The sequence below is a fragment of the Calidris pugnax genome, unplaced genomic scaffold, assembly GCF_001431845.1.
Source record: "Calidris pugnax isolate Ruff unplaced genomic scaffold, ASM143184v1 scaffold69, whole genome shotgun sequence".
Taxonomy (NCBI): Eukaryota; Metazoa; Chordata; class Aves; order Charadriiformes; family Scolopacidae; genus Calidris; species Calidris pugnax.
Window position 1 is genome coordinate 8,378,357 of NW_015090859.1, and position 20,807 is coordinate 8,399,163.

General features: G+C 40.1%; 1 protein-coding gene across 2 annotated transcripts in view; it reads right to left on the minus strand.

Moving 5' to 3' along the window:
• Positions 1 to 20,807, minus strand: part of PCCA (propionyl-CoA carboxylase alpha subunit) — a 315,205-nt gene that overhangs the window by 130,670 nt on the left and 163,728 nt on the right. For both annotated transcript variants that reach the window (XM_014944198.1, XM_014944197.1), the window contains exons 17-18: positions 20,644 to 20,754; positions 8,286 to 8,388 (exon numbers count right to left, since the gene is read on the minus strand). In XM_014944198.1, coding sequence (XP_014799684.1) covers positions 8,286 to 8,388; positions 20,644 to 20,754 — 214 coding nt within the window. The remainder of the gene's footprint in view (positions 1 to 8,285; positions 8,389 to 20,643; positions 20,755 to 20,807) is intronic.

Consider the following 20,807-nt stretch of genomic DNA (forward strand, 5'->3'; position numbering starts at 1 on the left):
AGGCAATTTCTGTGAAGACTTGACACTGAAATCAGAGACTTCATTACCCTGCAAAATATATCCCCAGTTCAAAGTATTTAAGAGGGTTAAACAAAATGCAAACATTTAATGCAACATTAAGCATGTGAAATAAAAACTTGATTGCCTAAAGAAAGCATGCTATGCTGTTACCCTGGTGACAGGTTAAAAAAGGATTGTGAGCTGAATGGCTGTATGATATGAAATTAAAATGTTTCACATTGAACAATCCAAAATGAATTGGGAAAGGTTAGAGCAGAGGAGAGAGAAATCAATTCTCCAATGGCAATGGTGAATGGAAGTGAAGTCTGAATAGGATTTGCCAGTGGGGTGCAACAGCTGCCAAATATCCTGCAGCCAAAGAATTACAATAATACTGATGAAGTGTGCAAGAGCTTTTGGAATCATTGCAGGGAACAGAGAAATACTCCTACAATAATGAGGCCATTCTGTGTCCCATCCCACTTTCGCAGTTGAATCAAAGGAAAAAGAAACGGTTGAAAATTGTAATACTCAATAACAAAGGTATAAATGAATTATCTATCCCTTCAATCAATACCTTATATTTAACTACAGCCTTTTTCAACCATGAATGAAGCAAGCATGCTAAAGAATGGACAAATCAAGACACATACATGTAAAAGTATGCAGACAATATTGAATGAGAGACTTTTTCTTCCCATATTGTTGACAACATTTCTACTGCAACAGCATCCAGAATAAGCTATACACTACACAAACAAACAGCAGGACACTGCCAGTGCCCCAAGGAACTTCACAAGGTAAGGTCTTGATGTTCATGCTTATCTTTTTTATGTTAATTATGTTAGGAAAGAAATATCAATAATACTTCTCACGTGAATTCAGTCACACATGCATTTAACGAGCTCAGAGTCCCCTAAAGTCAAGAAAAACTTTGCCCTTCCCTAAAAACCTCCAATACAACTTCATTTCTGCCCTTCAGAACTCCAAATAAAACATACAGATGGAGACCAAAAACTATGCTAAAAATAGCTGTAAAATGACCAGGGAGCATGTGGCAATTAGCACACACCTTGTTAGTTCTAAGGTTTCAAGTCTATACTTTTGACACACGACAAATATTAAAGAAAAGGTTTAGGAGGTGTAAACTCGCATGAGAGGAAAGAATTCCTGGTCTTATAAAAAGGATCAAAATAAAGGAAAGAGAGAGAGGTCTTGTGGTAAAGAGAGTCTCTCGCAGAAAAGGAGGTCCCAAGCAAAGCACGAATGAGAAAAGGACCAGATTCACAACTAAAAAGGGCCAGGAATATGGCAGCACAACAGGAAACACATGTGTACACTATGTAAATTCAAGTTTCAACATGAAGTGAACGGTAGCCACAGAAGCTAGAAAGCTCCTAAAGCAGCTGCTGTTTTCCCAGCAAATACCATGAAAACGGGAAAAGGAAAACTGGACATAGTGACTTAGCCAGGTCCATTTACTTTGGTGAATGGCTTTGCCACCAGCAATCTGCGTGCTGCTGCTCTGGAGATCTTCCCAAGAAATGCTCAGCAAGGTTCAAACGTCTCATAATTATTATCTTCCTAACGACTTCGTAATGATTATTAACTCTAAAGATTGAGCAACCATGGATTCCTGAGTGCCCAGCACACCTTTTTCCCTACAAATGACATAGGGATGACAGGCTGTGATAATTTCCCATAATAGACCATTTTGGGTTTGGAATAGATTTTCATGAATCATATGGAATGATGGCTCTGCTTTCAAACGATTATATAAATACCTTAATATTACTTATGTTATCAATTCTGATTCCATTAACTTAATCCAATGAAAGAAAAAAAATATGACACACACTCTGGAAAAAGTCATAAATGCTACCTTGAAATGTCCCATTTCAACATTTATATTTTACGTAAAAGTTCATTTCCACTAGCCAAAAATACCTGTTTCATGTATTTGCATCTACTTGTTTGCCTCTAGCACATATAATCCTCTTTTTGTCATAAGCAACTGAATAAAATAGAAGGGTAAATAATACCAGATTTTACAGGCAGATAGAATATTATATAGGGCAGCGGGTTTAGTAGTGATTAAGCAAGATTACAAAAAAAAAAACAACCACATTTTTAATGAGATGTCAAAAGAACAACATTAAGTATCACCCAAAGAGAAAAGAGAGAGCTATCACAATCAGAAGAACCCATTATAAACAAGGATATCACACAAAAAGAGGGAGAACAGAGTCTTAGTACCTTGCTAGTCTACAGGGAAAGAAAAATCCATGAGGACTTTCAAAGGCATAACAGTAAATCATGAAAAGAATGCTTGACTTGTTGACCAGGGGACCAGAACAGTAAGGATAAGACAGTGTTATTTTCATGAGCTAAGGATGACTGCATAACTCCAAAGTAAGGGAATGAAGAAAGCCACAAGTGGGCTGGACTTAGTCATCCTTACCAAATGAAAACAAAGTGTTTTATCTTTATATCACACTAGAGGGTATTCGTAGGGTAATGCAAAGTATAAATATTTAGCTGTACGTGCAGTAACTGTTCATGTTATTACTGCAGTTCTAGGGAGGAGAAAAAAAATAAAAGTCACGTAATGCAATTGATACAATTCAGCGGTGTCTGTGACTGTGCTGCAAGAACTCTCCCTCTTTCTAAGATGACTCCAGTGAATTTTCCTGACATTGTTTTCCTCCTTCTTAAAATTAATGTAACATAACCTTATTTTGTGCTGCTCCAGCAGTGCAGGAGCGCCAGAAAGCTCTCCTACCGGGCAGCTGACCATCCTTCCATATGGGGAAGCCCTAGGCTGGCAAAGGGCTGGCTCCATCCCAGACTCCAGCAGGGTAATAGGTGTAGTCCGTGTGAAAGCAAGCATGCCCGAGAGGTGTGGGGCTCCGCTGCTCTGCGAGCCCTCCCCTCCCTGCCCTAATCACGCCGCGGCAAGGCAACGCGGGCATCCGACCATCATCACTGACTGTGCTTGAGGATTTGTGTCACTGTATCCCTACCAAATCAACTCAGACACAAACCCACAATAACTCGTTAAATAAACAACTAAATGTATTCACTTCTGTTCTTGCAGCTCACTGGTTGTGATACGTCCACTGCACTGGATGCCTGGATTTTCAGAATTTTAAAACATATAAAAAATTCAGCCTTGCCATTTCAGAACTTAACAAAAACATGCCTGTATTTTATCTCTCTCTTCTCACTATACAGTTCCTGTGAGAGTACTATTTTATGCTTAGAAAGCATCATCCATTTTAGGTCTCAAAAGACTTCATAAATGTTGATAAATAAATATTCACAAAACCTCAATAATGTAGTAAAGTATTAAGGCCATTTTGTCCTTCTGTAAATTGAGGTCCAATCCAACTGACTTCTCTGAGGTCCCACAAGAACAGTTAGGAGGTTAACTCAAGGCTCCTTAATCCCAGCCTTCCATATTAAAAACACGAGCAAGAAAAATCTTTATGTTTTTTTGCTAGCAATATAAAACATTTTCCAATGTGTTACCATCTTTTTGCGTGCAGTATCAGGTAATACGGGCATGCAGCCTCACTGTTTTTTTCCAAGTCATAAATGATGAAAGGGTAAAACCCATAGAAAAATTAGGAAAATACACTCAGCGGCCAACACAAGCAACGCATAGGAAGTGCTGTAGGCAATTGGGTTTAGAAGCATAAACATCACATTAGTAGACCCATGAGATAGCATGATGTAGCCACACCTGGAGAGTCACTCTCCTATTCCCCTCCCAACCCACTAATGAAAACAAGTCCGAAGCCAAAATGTGAAGATTCAACTGTACAACATCATTTTGGTCTCAAACACTAACTACATCAAACAGACGTAAAATAAGCTGGATTCACTTCAGCCAAAATATGTTTCCACTTGAAACAAGATCGAGGTCTGTCTAGAAGACCTTGGGATTTTACTAGATGCTGTAAATCTGTTCAGCAGCTGTGGGTGGCACCAGTTTCACAATAAACTGAACTATGGAATAAGTAGGAAAAGTCCTAGGTAAAATAACTGAAAGCTGAACAATGAAACAATCATTAATCATTCATGGCTCTTTCCTGTAGGAAACATGTGCCCCTACTATCTGGATATCACAGTGAAATATTCACATTAGTATCTGGCCCACAAAATACCAAGCATTTTCATTACCTAATTATCTTTAAAAAATTTTTTAAAAATCTAAACACCACACCCCACAACAACCTTTTCCCTGCTTAAATAATGACCAGTTAAATTGAAAAAAAAAAACCCACAGAAATTTATCTAAATATTAGATTGCATAACAGAAGTAAATGTCAATATTCCTGTAACTCTGAGCACCCACAGGTCTCCAGCAGCTGTTCTAGGTAACGGTGAGTGAATTAATCCTAGGAGCCTGCTGGTGAGGCTGGGGGCACAGAGCAGTGCAGACAGTGGAAACTCACCTGTGGGTGCTCCACCCAAACCATAACACAACTCATTCTAACACAGGAAAGGCAAACTGCCCTTCAGCTTGTGGCCTGCATTAACCTCAGTGCCACGTAAACTACTGCAACAAAGAATGCCACTACAGGGGTCACATCTAATTGAAACTAGCTGAAGAAAGTTGGGTGTTTGATCCTAATGAGGCAATAGCTCGCTGATCATCAGGGTGCATTCCAGCACCAACCTTATCGTTGATGACTCAGTCACCCAGGGGACTGCAAAATACGTAATTTTTTCCAGTCACATCCCTGCAAATGTCATCAACTGTAGAAACCCATCCCTCACGAGGCTGCTACTAGTCTGATCTGTTGCACAGAACAAGGCCCACCTCTGCATCTCTTTTATGGGCCATCCTCTGCTCACCTCTTCCTCCTTCCTACACATTCCCAGTCTTGTAGCTCTTCCAGAATAATTTCACTTGTCATGAGTACTTAACCTGGTTCTGTCAGAATGATCTAAAGTAAAGTATTATTAAACTGTTTCTACACTAATATGGGCTATTTTAGCAGAACCAGAGTAGAAAGCAGCTACACACAAAATCATGCCTGCGTTCCTGGGGGAGGAGGAGGAAAGGCAGAGACCAAGCAAGGAGCAGGCTGGGACACAGATTTCTTAATCTGGCTCAGCTGCATTTCATCTGATTACAGTCTCAGTAGCCCTGATAGTGAAAGGTGGAGCTCTTGTGAAGACTTCCAGGCATGGTTCTTTCTATCTATCCGACTAGAATAACAATCCTGAGCTTGGGCTGAATAAATCACAGGGAAAAAAAGGGAACCCAAAATACGCCTGCAGTTGTGAAAAGAATGCGTATTATAAATATGGCACCCAAAAGGAAAGACAAAACAAACCAAAAACCAAAGATAAGCATATAATTCAAGTTCAGCAGAAAACTGTCTATTTGGCAGCTGTGACAAGTTTAGAAGAAATAATACATGATTGCAAAATACTACTTTTCAGTGCAATTCCTTACCAAAAAATCCTCAATTGTTTTCAGTGCATGCAAAAAAAAAAATATGCTGTCAACATAAACAGTGCCAGAGAGCTGAAATTTTGAAGCTGATGATCAACATGTCGATGTACTTTTCCAAACCATTAGGAGAATGTTATGGATCAACTTTAGAGCGTGCAGTCTGTCTAATGTGCTTACATCCTCCAACATGGATTTAAAATTCACACAGACTCCAAACACCCAATTCTGCCACAGTGAACTGCATCCAAGACTACAACTGGCCTTTTTGATTTATTGCCAGTAGCACAAGTTCCTACTCTGCACTTCTTGTTTACTAGTATTTTTCAAACAGATTGCAGTCATGCCAATAAAGATGTGTTTTCTATGTCCACAATTCTGCTCCCTAAGAAGTACTCATGATACAGAACACCTTCAAAAACAAGTCAAATGCAGTTTGGGTAAGTTAAGGACACGCCATGAAGGATCCTTGATGGGACTGCAGTAACTTGTAGGCTCCACAGTCCTCAGTCCCCTCTAGAGGGAGTCCACTAGCTGCTCTGAGGAAGGGACAACCCTGTCCAGGACACTGCACAATCCTTTGACCTCATTCTGCCTTTGTTTCTTTGACTTTTCCTCTGAAGGAACTGCACAATTTTGGGGAAACGGTATCATTACCAGGTTTGATTGGCTTCAGAAGTTGCCTGTTTTACCATTAAACACTTTTGCATCATGTTGTCCTTACTTGGTCTCAGAGAGGCAGCTTTACCATCATTAAAACAAGGTAGCTCTAGCAATATATGTGCACTGAAACCATGACCATGGTTAAATAAGAACTACATTCAGCCACCAATTGGAGAAAATTGTAAGGCTGAGCTTCTGAAGGATTCATTCCAGATCTGCATAGGCCTCAACAGACATTAAAGACCATCCTTAGAAAGCTGAGCTGAACATAAGTACACCCCATCACAGCAAGAGAAAGGGATCTTTCCTGTACTGAAAAGATTTGTTAGCTTCACCATTTAAAATCTGAAAAAATCAGACCTTAATCTAGTCTTACAAACTTCATGTGGTCAGACTCTGCTGCCTTCTCTGCTCATGGTGGAGGAATTTATGTGAAGGAGTTCAGCTAGGTCTCCAAAAATCAGCTTTTTTTTTTTTTTCTAATCAGGGGTTTTCAAAGGCAGCAGGAAAAGAGATGAATAGCCACGCCTGATTGCTGAATGCAAACCTTCATTTACATATCTGGTCTCAGTTAAAATAGCTGTATGTGTCTTTTCTATTAAGATACACAGACACCTAATACTGAAAGAAAATACTTGCGATGGAAAGAAAAGATTAGAAGATTCTTAAAAACATGGACTCCTTTTCTTTTCAGCAAGTAAGAACATTTTACAGGCCAGAGAAAAAAACCTCAAGTCAGAAGAGGGAATGCAACAGCAGTTCGAGATGCACTATTTAAGTCAACAATTCCTACCCTTACTCTAAGTACAAAGTAATCCATTAATTCTCTGTAGCAGTACCAGACTACTTAACTTCCTATGGTGGCCAGTAAAAACTACAATCAAGGCCCCTCCTCATTTTCCCTCATTCATCTTTTATTTAGGGAACAGTGGCCTTTGAGTCTCTGTTCTTCTCCTCATGCCGTTTGCTATGGAGGATATAACTCGTGGAAGGGAATAAAAAGGTGCTTTACTTTCCCCTATAGGTGCATAAGGCAAGCCGTGGCCTAGTCCTACATATGCTACATATTACAAAGCCGTTATGCTTGCCCTAAGTGTCTCTTTTCTTTTTTTTTTCCCCTTCTCTTTTTTTTTTTAACACCATATGGTACTATTTATCTTTGTGGGTACAAATAAAAATAAAGACTTCTTGAAACCACATTTGATTTATTCCTGACCACTGTAAAATCAGTAATAGAATACACTGTCAAACCACTGGCATGGAATGTGAATAATGTCTATCCCTGCATTCTGACTTCCCTCTCACACAAACATGCAACTCCATTAAAGAATGTGAGGCAAGAAGAAAGAGTCGTGCTGAAGTTAAGATTCACTGTAAGCAACCACTGCAAACACCAACTACCCAAGCAAGTTTCACAAGTTCAATTGTTGTAATAGAAGGTCCCAAGGCATTGACAATGATGGACCAGAGGACAACAAAAGCTGGAAGAATCCTAGAGGAAAACAGCATACTGTTCCAAAAAGCCAAAAGAAATTAATCAGTGTTTTAACACAAGCTACTGCAATGGCCGGCCAATTAACAGTACTACATAGATTACTAGCAGCTACTATCTGAAAGAATGAGGGAGTCGTGAAACACAAGCACCAAAAACATACTTAAAGCAAGATGCCGACTCTTCCAGCATTTACCACTCAGAAAGTATTTTCAGAATCGGACCCTAAACTACTAAGGTTCTTCACCAAAGCAGCAAATTACTCACGAATCCACAGTATTTTAAAGCTCTGTAGCTGAATATTCATATTATCCCAAAGTGTTTAGATCGCTTCAAATGGACACATGGGAAATTTGTGATGCTCAATTTGTGGTTAGTTACTAATGCAGCAACATTTTGCATTAATGAAACTCCTGATGTGCATTAATTACTGTACTGGCTTGTAACACATTTTTGTGCCTATTAGTTTGCTAATACGTAGAATAAAAATAATCATGTATGACTTGTCTGAGTAGGGAAATGTAAGCCACAGCTCATTTGAACTTAGAAAAAAAACAGATGATATTAAGAAACCATGCAGTTTCTCACCAGTGTCCCTCGTGTATAAGAAGATGCCATTAACAAAACGCATCAGCACACCTGAGTTCCTAGAAATGAACTTACCTTGGAGTGCCTAGAAATTGCTGCGATCTCAGTTGCTCAGCCACATACAAAGACGCTGCTGTTGCCAGTAGTTCTCTTCTTTCGAGATCTGTCAACTTGTGTCCTAGTTTTCAGAAAGCAGTTAAAAAAAAATTAGATACTACAGACCAACACAGACACAAAAAGTAGTAACTACCAGTGAAGCCACTGCACAGTCCTTATACATGAAACCTCAATTTTTTCCACTCTAAATTCAGATGAGGCTCAGCAGAGCAGACGCTCTGAGTTTCAGGGTTTAAACAGCATGTTTTCATACAGATCAGCCCTACTGCTAACACTGGTATGGCTGTTAAAAACAATTTGACAACTGAAAAAAAAAAAAAAAACCTGAAGGATGCTGCAGCATCTTGTTTTCGTTACTGAAATGTCACTGGTTGACATATTGTGCCTCATGCTGGTAAGGAATCCATCTGTACATTAGAACTTATTCAAAATATACAGCATTCTTTCTCAGTACTTTACCTTGCAAAGGCTACAGATCTTCCAACCAAAAGGGATAACGCAACAGTATAAACCTCAAAAATAAATGGGGCTAAAACTGCTCTTCAGGCCTGAGTCTTTTAGTGCCCTTTGTGCAATCATTAGTTTGCAACTAATGGAGTCAAAGTCATGTTTGGCACTTCATAAGCAGAAAATGGCTCAAAGTAGCCTACAATCTGAAGACAGGCAAACTAATAAAGGTTTAGACAAAAAGGTGCAAACCAGGTTGATTGGAAACAGATTTCTCCTAGCCTGGTCTTGTTCCAAAAAGTGAAGGTTAATTAGAAATTCAATTGTTCATTCAGCAGGCTAAAAGACAGAGCACAGAGACAGAAATTTGCCCTCCCCAACTTTAGGTCAGAAAGCACACAACACAGATTTGGGATGAGAAGCTGGCAAATCGGTGGTCAACGCTAGCACAACCAGAGCAGCAGAACAGTCAAAACTGATGTGAGAGGGAGCAAAAGGACAAGTAAAGTAGTCAGCCCATAAGGCAGTGGCAGGAAGTTGAAGTTGACATCGAAGTGGACAAGAAGTGCAAAGATGAATCGTCACGGAGAAAAAGAGGCAAACTTTAGTCTCAGGAGAGAGATTCTGCACAGATGAAAGCCAGAGTGTTTCAAAAGCCAGAGGGGAGGATAACGCAATAAATAAAGTTAAAAAAAGAGAAGGCTTAAGAGTGAAAGACTTGGCTGAACTCAGCTACAAGACAACACTCAGAGCACTTTACGTGTCTGTACCACAGCAAATGCCATCGTCCACAGCAAGTACAGATTTCACATGAAGGGATGGGGGAAGAGGTGGGGAAGGGGTTCAGAAGGCTGTATCTCCCTGAGCAACTCTGCCCAGCAGGACACATTTGCTTCCAGTCCTGCAGCAGAGAGGCAGTCACACAGGTCCCTTCCACATCTCCACTCTCCCATCACCTCAGCACTACTGCATGCAGTGTTAACGCACATTCCCCGGTACTGGTCACTAGGAAGTGACAATGTCTATTAGTAGCATAAATTAAGACTAATACAATCCTCATGGAAAGACCTCTGAAAAGGAATGGAGCAGACTTTACAGTAACAAGTGCACAATTCCAAAACAGGACGCATCCTTCCACTGGGCACATTAAATATGGAGAGGTAAAGAGGCTGCTTGGAGTCCACCTCAGCAGTGCAACCATGCCATGGTGATGGCAACACACTCATTACAGTTACAGCCAACAGTACAAAGAAGCTGTCACAGGCCAAGAAAAATTAAATTTAAAGATAACAAAAGCTAGCAAATCTGCATCAATTTATTTTTAATTTAGTCCACATTAACATATTCTGGCTAAAGAGTACTACAACTTCCTTTGCTCAGTGTTTATTATTTTTTAATCTGCCTTGAAATAGAAACTGTCTTTAACAAACCTGTGCAGAAATACAAATGTTGAAAGGCTCAGGCTTGAGAAACAGACTTGATCTTTCCTTTGCTTGTTACTAGAAAAACTGATTGCAAAGCGAAAGTCAAAAAAACACTGAACTTTTGTACTATTTGTGTATATATACAAACACATACGTGTATATGTAAGCCTTATGTAATTATACAATGCAATAACAACAGCTATCTGGCTCTGACATGCCAATTTTCCAGTTGTTTACACACAGTGAAGAAGCTCCGAGATAATTTTTCCAAAATGTTGTACCTGAAATTGATAATCTGTTTACACATCTTAGCTAAAGATTCATCAGGAAATCTATCCCAAAACCTTTCCTTTTCAGTCACCCTGCCTAACACCCATGACAAGTTTGTGTGACCAAAACTGCATGCTTCCACCTGCTCTGACACACACTGGTAGTATGAACTCATATAAAAGGAACAAGGTGAAACTAGAAAGATCCCAATTTGAGGGTTTTATTGCATGACCTTCATCTTGGATGAAATCAATACCTGCTTTTGCACTTGCTGTGCTGCAAAAACTATTTTCTCCCTGTATCTTCAATAAAAATCAAACTCCAAACAGTGAACAAAGGTCAGTAATTTGAAACAGGTTAACAACTAATCAAGAGTTTCATTCACCTCTTCATTATCACAAACATGAAGAAAATGTTTATCCACTTTCCCTATTTGTCACCACTTGCATTACTTGCAGCACAGACATTGCAAGGAGACTATTGGTCATGACTGATGTCAAATGTGGGCAATTTGCATTTATTTTCTTAAGTCTGGGAGATAATATAGACTTAACAAGAACTACCAACATTGGGTTTTGGTCTTTGGCAATAAAGATACAATCCTACCACAGAATGTCCTTAGCATAACTTTGGAGGCATACCTCAGAAGGTTGATTAAAGGCTGCTTCCTAAGGAGAGCAATTTACTATGCAAGAGACTGCTGTCAGTACTGCCTTAGTTCTCTCAACTCCAGCGTCACTTCCCTTGCCTTCTGCTCTTGATCTGCTGCTATGCTCAGCAGAATTTTAAACAGCTTTAAACTTAAGCTTCCAATTACATTACTGTATTTCAAAATACACAAATGCACCAGATAGCGATACCTTTGTTTCACTTCAAGTCTTATTTTATCTTACAAGCCACCCCTTAGGACTTCAATGGGATGTCTTCAGGTATAAGTTAATATTCACCATTAATAAAGATAAAACAACACGGCTTTCATGTTCACCAGGGAGAAGATTGAACTGAAAAGTGACAAAAATACTTCTGGGGTATTTGTCCAAGTGCGGCCTTGACAGGGAGTGAGAGGAGTAAGTAGCAAAGGTGGACAAGCAGCATGGGAAGTTCAGCCATTGCCCTTTCCTGTTCTCATCGCTGCAGACTCCTGGGCTACACAGAGATTTCATCCGCACCAAAGATGTAAACCAGCTCCCAAACCTCTCTGCTGAGCCTACGATAGGTTTCTGCAGTCTCCCTATCATCGCTGAGCTGAATTATATAAGGTGAACATAAAACAGGATTAATGGCTTTAAAATTAAGTCATAACTAAAGGAGTGGAAGCACTGTTGTTCGTATTATTTAAAACTAGATCAAACGCATCTATTACTACTAAATGACAGAACCCCGGTCAGAAGGAAGACAAGGAAAAAGTATTTCTCTCTCATTTCCCTGATGTTATGATTGCTTAAATCAATATTATCCCAGTATCCCCCAAGCTGAGTCAAAAAGGTTCATGCAATTACTTTACATAACCAACTTCAAATTAAATTACATAAAAGGTCATTTTTCCCATAACAGTCTCATTTGCATTTTGTCCTAGAAATGTGTTTCTTACTATCAATTACAGAGAAAAAAGAAACCAAAACAAACAAGCCCTAGTTACGTGCCCCGGTCTGTTACTTAATATTTGAAAAGTGACCGTTTTCTGACTGTGAAGAATAAAAATTAAAAGCAAAATGTGTAAGATAGAAAATACAATGCATAATTCAGATCCATACCAATACAAGCCATGTTTATATCATTCCTGGGTTCTGTTTTGGCTTGAGTTTTTTCCCAATGAATTCTGAAGCTGACCATTACAGATGGTACGAATACCAAGTAGGCTGAGGCAGAAAACAAAGTTGGATGCTATTAAAGGTTTTAATTTCTTACAAAGTCCAGCAGAGTTTTGCTCCACCCAGACAGTCATGGTAAAAGACGATATTGTCTGTGTATGCAATCTCACACCATTCAGAACAGCAAAGAATTATGTCTCTCAGAGAGCTCCTGATCACTTATAAGATGGATGCCTCAGCATACAGAAAGGAAACATCTACTATTTTGAATTATAAAGGGATTAGTGACAGACCAAGAAATGTTTCTTGGCTTCACTTGTCAAAAAGAAAGTCAAGTAAGGTATCTGTTAAGTCAATTTTTATAATCCAGTAGCTTCATAATTGAAGACAAAGATTAGGTTCCAGTGAAGATGAATGGAATTAACAGCAACCATCCTCTCCCTTCTAACGGTAACACAGCCAAGGGATCTTGCATTCGCCCCTCAACTAATAACAGAAGTCCCCAGAATTAAATTTAAAAGTCTACACTCCCAATTCACCTAAAAAGTGGTTTCATTCATAACAGAATCCTGGAGTGACTGAGGTTGAAGGCCCCTTGGGAGATCTCTCATCTATTCAGTGTGTCCCCCATCCCCACAGAGCACTCTCAACATCAATTTCAGACCAGGCTGCTCAGAGGTTTGTGCAGTCAAGTCTTGAAAATCTCAAATTTATGACCACTGTCTCTCAGAATCACACAGAATCACAGAGTGGGAGGGGTTGGAAGGGACCTTTGGAGATCATCTAGTCCAATCCCTCTGGCAAAGCAGGTTCATATAGAGAAGGCTGGACAGGAACGCGTCCAGGAGGATTTGGAATATCTCCCAAGAAGGAGACTCCACACCCGCTCCGGGCCACCTGTTCCAGTGCTCTGGCACCCTCAAAGTAAAGTAGTCCTCATGTTGCGATGGAATTTCCAGCATTCCAGCTTGTGCCTGTTGCCAGGCATCATTGAAAAGAGTCTGGCCCCATCCTCTTAACACCCACCGTTTAGATATTTATAAGCATTGATGAGACCCCTTCTCAGTCTTCTCTTCTCCAGGCTAAACAAACCCAGGTCTCTCAGCCTTTCCTCATAAGACAAATGCTCCAGTCTCTTGATCATCTTTGCAGCCCTTTGCTGTACCCTCTCCAGCCATTCCCTGTCCTTCTTGAACTGGGGAGCCCAGAACTGGACACAGCACTCCAGATGGTGCCTTACAGGGCAGAGTAGAGGGGGAGAATAACCTCTCTCAGCCTGTTGGACGCACTCTTGTTAATGCACCCCAGGAGAGTATCAGCCTTCTTGGCCACAAGGGCACATTGCTGGTTCATGTTGTCCACCAGGACCCCCAGGTCCCTCTCCGCAGAGCTGCTTTCCAGCAGGTCAACTTCTAACCCGTACTGGTGCATGGGGTTAATCCTCCTTAGGTGCAGGACCCTACACTTGCCCTTGTTGAACTTCATTAGGTTCCTCTCCACTCAACTCTCTAGCCTGTCCAGGTCTTGCTGAATGGCAGCAGTGCTCACTCTGCCACTCACTCTGCTGCTGTGTACCTCACTGAAGAGCCTGGCTCCATCTTCTTGGGAATCCCCTTGGAGGTATGAAAGGCTACTATTAGGTCCATTCTAAGCTTCCTTGCTTCCAGGCTAAACAAGCCTGGTTCTCCCAGCCTCTCCTCACAAGCCCTCTGTTCAAACCTCACCATAACCCTGGTGGCTCTTTGCTAGACTTACTCTTACAAGTTTACTTACAAGTTTATTGAGATCTTTCTTAATGGTCTAAGAGGGTTAAAACTGGACACAGTATTACAGAGGTTGTTTAATAAGTGTTGGGTAAAGCAGCGTAATCATTTCCTCCAACCCCATGTAATTATGACAAACACAATGTACTTAAAAGCCTTCACCTCATATATACCCTCTGGAGACAATTGAAGGAGAGAGAGGTGCTTCCTCTTTTTTCCCTTCTATGTTAGAAATCAGTTAACATAAAAGATTGTCCATCAGAACTTCTCCTCTTCCTCTCCACCCAAATGACATAAACATGCTAGAAGAGGGGAAGTAAAGGATTCCTTTTCATTTTCCCCTGTGTTTTAGGATGACTTTTGTGATAATCTCTTGGAAAATGCCCCATTTCTCATTTGCACAGGATGTCTCTCCCAAAGAGACTGACCAAGCATTTGAGACGTCATTTAATACCCAGGAACAGTGGACCATTAAAAATATCTCAACATTAAAACATATCCAGAGAAAGATTAACTGTGAAACAGACTGAACCACAAAGCCCAATGAATTCTGAAGCTGACCATTACAGATGGTACGAATACCAAGTAGGCTGAGGCAGAAAACAAAGTTGGATGCTATTAAAGGTTTTAATTTCTTACAAAGTCCAGCAGAGTTTTGCTCCACCCAGACAGTCATGGTAAAAGACGATATTGTCTGTGTATGCAATCTCACACCATTCAGAACAGCAAAGAATTATGTCTCTCAGAGAGCTCCTGATCACTTATAAGATGGATGCCTCAGCATACAGAAAGGAAACATCTACTATTTTGAATTATAAAGGGATTAGTGACAGACCAAGAAATGTTTCTTGGCTTCACTTGTCAAAAAGAAAGTCAAGTAAGGTACCTGTTAAGTCAATTTTTATAATCCAGTAGCTTCATAATTGAAGACAAAGATTAGGTTCCAGTGAAGATGAATGGAATTAACAGCAACCATCCTCTCCCTTCTAACGGTAACACAGCCAAGGGATCTTGCATTCGCCCCTCAACTAATAACAAAAGTCCCCAGAATTAAATTTAAAAGTCTACACTCCCAATTCACCTAAAAAGTGGTTTCATTCATAACAGAATCCTGGAGTGACTGAGGTTGAAGGCCCCTTGGGAGATCTCTCATCTATTCAGTGTGTCCCCCATCCCCACAGAGCACTCTCAACATCAATTTCAGACCAGGCTGCTCAGAGGTTTGTGCAGTCAAGTCTTGAAAATCTCAAATTTATGACCACTGTCTCTCAGAATCACACAGAATCACAGAGTGGGAGGGGTTGGAAGGGACCTTTGGAGATCATCTAGTCCAATCCCTCTGGCAAAGCAGGTTCATGTAGAGAAGGCTGGACAGGAACGCGTCCAGGAGGATTTGGAATATCTCCCAAGAAGGAGACTCCACACCCGCTCCGGGCCACCTGTTCCAGTGCTCTGGCACCCTCAAAGTAAAGTAGTCCTCATGTTGCGATGGAATTTCCAGCATTCCAGCTTGTGCCTGTTGCCAGGCATCATTGAAAAGAGTCTGGCCCCATCCTCTTAACACCCCCCGTTTAGATATTTATAAGCATTGATGAGACCCCTTCTCAGTCTTCTCTTCTCCAGGCTAAACAAACCCAGGTCTCTCAGCCTTTCCTCATAAGACAAATGCTCCAGTCTCTTGATCATCTTTGCAGCCCTTTGCTGTACCCTCTCCAGCCATTCCCTGTCCTTCTTGAACTGGGGAGCCCAGAACTGGACACAGCACTCCAGATGGTGCCTTACAGGGCAGAGTAGAGGGGGAGAATAACCTCTCTCAGCCTGTTGGACGCACTCTTGTTAATGCACCCCAGGAGAGTATCAGCCTTCTTGGCCACAAGGGCACATTGCTGGTTCATGTTGTCCACCAGGACCCCCAGGTCCCTCTCCGCAGAGCTGCTTTCCAGCAGGTCAACTTCTAACCCGTACTGGTGCATGGGGTTAATCCTCCTTAGGTGCAGGACCCTACACTTGCCCTTGTTGAACTTCATTAGGTTCCTCTCCACTCAACTCTCTAGCCTGTCCAGGTCTTGCTGAATGGCAGCAGTGCTCACTCTGCCACTCACTCTGCTGCTGTGTACCTCACTGAAGAGCCTGGCTCCATCTTCTTGGGAATCCCCTTGGAGGTATGAAAGGCTACTATTAGGTCCATTCTAAGCTTCCTTGCTTCCAGGCTAAACAAGCCTGGTTCTCCCAGCCTCTCCTCACAAGCCCTCTGTTCAAACCTCACCATAACCCTGGTGGCTCTTTGCTAGACTTACTCTTACAAGTTTACTTACAAGTTTATTGAGATCTTTCTTAATGGTCTAAGAGGGTTAAAACTGGACACAGTATTACAGAGGTTGTTTAATAAGTGTTGGGTAAAGCAGCGTAATCATTTCCTCCAACCCCATGTAATTATGACAAACACAATGTACTTAAAAGCCTTCACCTCATATATACCCTCTGGAGACAATTGAAGGAGAGAGAGGTGCTTCCTCTTTTTTCCCTTCTATGTTAGAAATCAGTTAACATAAAAGATTGTCCATCAGAACTTCTCCTCTTCCTCTCCACCCAAATGACATAAACATGCTAGAAGAGGGGAAGTAAAGGATTCCTTTTCATTTTCCCCTGTGTTTTAGGATGACTTTTGTGATAATCTCTTGGAAAATGCCCCATTTCTCATTTGCACAGGATGTCTCTCCCAAAGAGACTGACCAAGCATTTGAGACGTCATTTAATACCCAGGAACAGTGGACCATTAAAAATATCTCAACATTAAAACATATCCAGAGAAAGATTAACTGTGAAACAGACTGAACCACAAAGAATAATCCAATTGATAGGGTACCAGCCTAAGGTTCCTTGAGTTTAATTTGTTTTTTGTCAAAAACTCCTCTTAGATCTTTGTGAAAATAAAGATGCTTTCTTTGCCAATAAAGTAGGGATAATACATAGTATATTCCTTTCTCAGCAGGCAGGTTAGGAAGGCACCTCAGGCTGCTTGGAAGCTGCAGAAGGACAGCTTGTCTGATAATACTCTGTCTAGTAGTACAGACCACTCCTGCGTGTTTGGCAAACATTTTTATTCTGTGAGCAAAGTGTTCAGAAGCCACTCTATAACCAGTGTTGCTGCGCTTACCCTCAGACCCACACTCCTCCCAAACCATGCACGTGTGCTCAGGCAACAACCCTCCCCAGCTGGCATTCTAGCCATCCTTCCCTCCTATGGACCACAAAAGGGTATGACAGCAGCTGTTCTCCCACACTAATCATCCCCTGAGCAAGGTTAGTTTCAGCACAGCAATACTTTTAAATAACTTGCAATAAACTGTTTTTGTTAATGAATGCTTATTTAAAGAAGGGAAGAAAAAGAGTTAAATCCTAATCATGAAAATTACTAAACATTCTGATTCTAGATGTAATTTGAAGCAGGCATCACAGGTTAATGGAAAAGCTGCCGAGATATTTCTAATAATTAATTTTTTCTTAACTTACAGTAAAAGCATTCTAATACAGGACTTATAATGAAACCCTTGAAAATGAGACTGGAAAACAAAGCATCTCTTATTTACTTCTTTTACTCTTAAGTAAGACTAAAGTTAATACTTATATTTGAAGAAAAAATGCATGTAAGAAATGGGCCGGTACCTCATGCAGTCACCAGAAAGACCACAACTGACATTCATTACTCCAAATGTAGACCAACAGTGGCAACTGTGTAGTTTGCAAAATAAACATGCTGGATTGTGCTCAAGCGTTAATATACCCTGTATCTTAATTGAAAATTTTTCATTTCTTAAGTTTTCCAAATCTGAAATACTTCTGGTATGGATTTCTACTGTTAACAACAGCATATATTTCTAGGTATTTCTAAATCCGCTTTGGCAACACATTGCTTTAATTTTTCAGATTATCCCTGTCCTGGCTTTAAGTTTGGTTTGTTTTTTTTTACAGCTACAAATCTTTTTTAAGCAACATTAAGACAGATGAAGCTACTTAAATTTTCAAATCCTCCTAGCAAAGTTTACCCTCAATATTTATATAAAAAGGTTAGATTAAATGAGCAGAGAACTTAAAATGCATAAATTGGTTTGCCCCTGTTTCTCTTGCTGAGCTTCTACCCATCATCTGCCCACCACCCTTGCTTGCCTTCAACAGTTCCCATTAGAGTTTTTGCATTTGTAGAAATATTTTTCAATAGTTACTTAAAAAAGTTTCCTCAAATTCTACTCAGTGATTTATTATTTTTTTTAAGCCAGAAGTGTCTGATACAGAGCAAACTACATCCATATTAAAAGGGCTCTCAGTTACTTCTGTGAGCTTTAAAGCAGTGTTCATGAATGAGTATCCTTGACTTGAAATACAAATGCTTTCTAATAATGATACATGCATTTTTTTTATCATTAAGAAGGCTAATGTATGCTTGAATTTGATACACGGAAAGAGAAGAGAAAGACTTTCCACGCTACAGGAACTACTGTCACAGTATCTCTTCTTGTGTCTTCTGGTGTCTAAAGCAAAAGCTTATCTTTAAGAAACTATTAATATTACTGTTTACCTCAGACTGCAACACTAATCAGTCATTTGCATTAGTGTATATGTGCACACATAGTTCATGTCAGATGACCCCAAAACAAATTTCTGTTCATCCTGCAATTTGTGGACTAGCAAGTAATTAACTGATTATATACAGGTTAATATTGCAATATAAAATATTAAAACCAGAATAAAAGAACAAAAGGCAAGAGTGCTTTTCCATAGTCAAAAATACAGAGCAAGGCATCTCTGCCTGGGTCAAAAAAACCTGTCCCAAATTCTTACAAGTGACCAAGGACCCCAACAGACACATTATGACAAATAAGGGTAGAATGGTTTCTGTCTTACTGTTCTCACTTGTGTGTCAGGTGAGACTGTCTTTTCACAACATAGTATAAACCTAATATCTTGCCTCCTCACCTTTCTCCCCCATTCCATTCTCCTCATTCCTAGCATATCACTCACTTCGCACATCTGAAGTTCACCAGATTCCTTCATGATCTAAGTCAACCCAAGAACTCTCAAAAAACTACCCCAACAACAGCAGCAACAATAATAATAATAAATAAATACAATTTTATAGTGTTTCAGGGAATTGAATCCACTTAAGAAAAACACTGAAGAGTCTCAGAACCATCAGCAAGACAGGACATGGGATTCTGTATTAAAGCATCAGGGAAGAGAGAGAAATCACCTAATCAGCAGCACCGAGCCTTCAGAGCAGATCAGAGTACCCTTGAGTTTATGCTGGATGAAAGCCAGCTGAGTTACCTGAAGATGAGTGAAGTACACCTTAACAAAGAAGACAAAGGAACATTTGAGCTTCAACCATCACAAACATGCTACTGCCACCCGAGGTAACCAACTCCTACTGCTGTGGAGCCAATAACAAGCTGGATACAACGCCACATGTAGGACTGCACCACATACAGAGTTGCCAATTACCTCATGACAGAAAGTAGTTCCGTGGATGAATATTCTTTGCACCAAACGCACACACTGAGTCCTGAGGTAAGAAAAATCCCTTCTGCTCCTTAATGAGACCAGAATTTGGCAAAGTGCCAGTCACATCCAGTGACTGCCAATCTGGCGGTGTCATCTCCAAAGTGGGATGAGGATTCTGCCACACATTGGATTAATGATCAATGGGGGAGAAAGGAATCTCCAAGGAATTCATAAAGGACCCATGAATGATGAGCTGTTTACACTGTCTTGTTTGGTTTTTGATTGTTTTTGGTTTTTTTAATAAGGAAGAGGTTCTGCCTGATGAATGCCAGCTGAGGTGTGAGGCCTATATGGAAGGATGGAGACCCTGACCACAACACCTGCAGCAGACTGGCTGAGAGAGGACCACCTTTTAAAATCTGATTCTTGTGAAAGGAAACAAATCTATTTGTTTACTTACATTTCTCTACCAATTGTTGTTATATATTTCTGCCACTGAGTTGTTTGGGATGTTGTAAAGAAACATCTGCATTTGTGTTTATGTTAACCTAGTCTATGAGTTTATAATAATTTCAAATTGATGCCCATTACTGTGCGTAATGGGAATTAAGACCAGGATACTGAAATACTTTGATAAAATGCCAGATTCTCACAATTCTACAGTGAACACAAAGGGTACCAAAAGGCGATTCTAAAGATGCTGCACAGACTTGCTGGAGAAGTTAGTGTTGAGCAGAGAGAAATCTTATCTTCAAGTTAACAGTAGGAGCTACTGAAGCACCATAGCATGGTAGGCTTGCATTGATGTTTCTTTTACATATTTCGTATCACCTAGAAATTGTTTTTCTTGACTTTGTATGTACTTCATTTCCTATTTTACCACTAGAAGTATGTATTTTGCCTTCTTGAAAGTAAAGAAAGTAACTGCTTCAATTATATTATTCAAAAACTAATTGCATGTACACACAGATACATTTGAGGAAAAAAAAAGTAAAGACTGATTGGGGAATGTGTCAGTCTATAATATAAAGGAATAATAATCAGAAACAGCACCTCAAAAAAAAAAAAAAAAAAAAAAAAAATGTTTCCACATGGAACAAACCTTTAAAACCATCAGGATAGACCTCAGGAAGGAATTTAGTGCTGATGTCTCCTTGAACGAAGCGGGGATGCACAATCACTTCTCGTAGTAAAGAAATATTGTGAGCCACACCTGAAAACAAAACATCAGTACAAAATCAGGTAAACACATTAATCACAAATAAC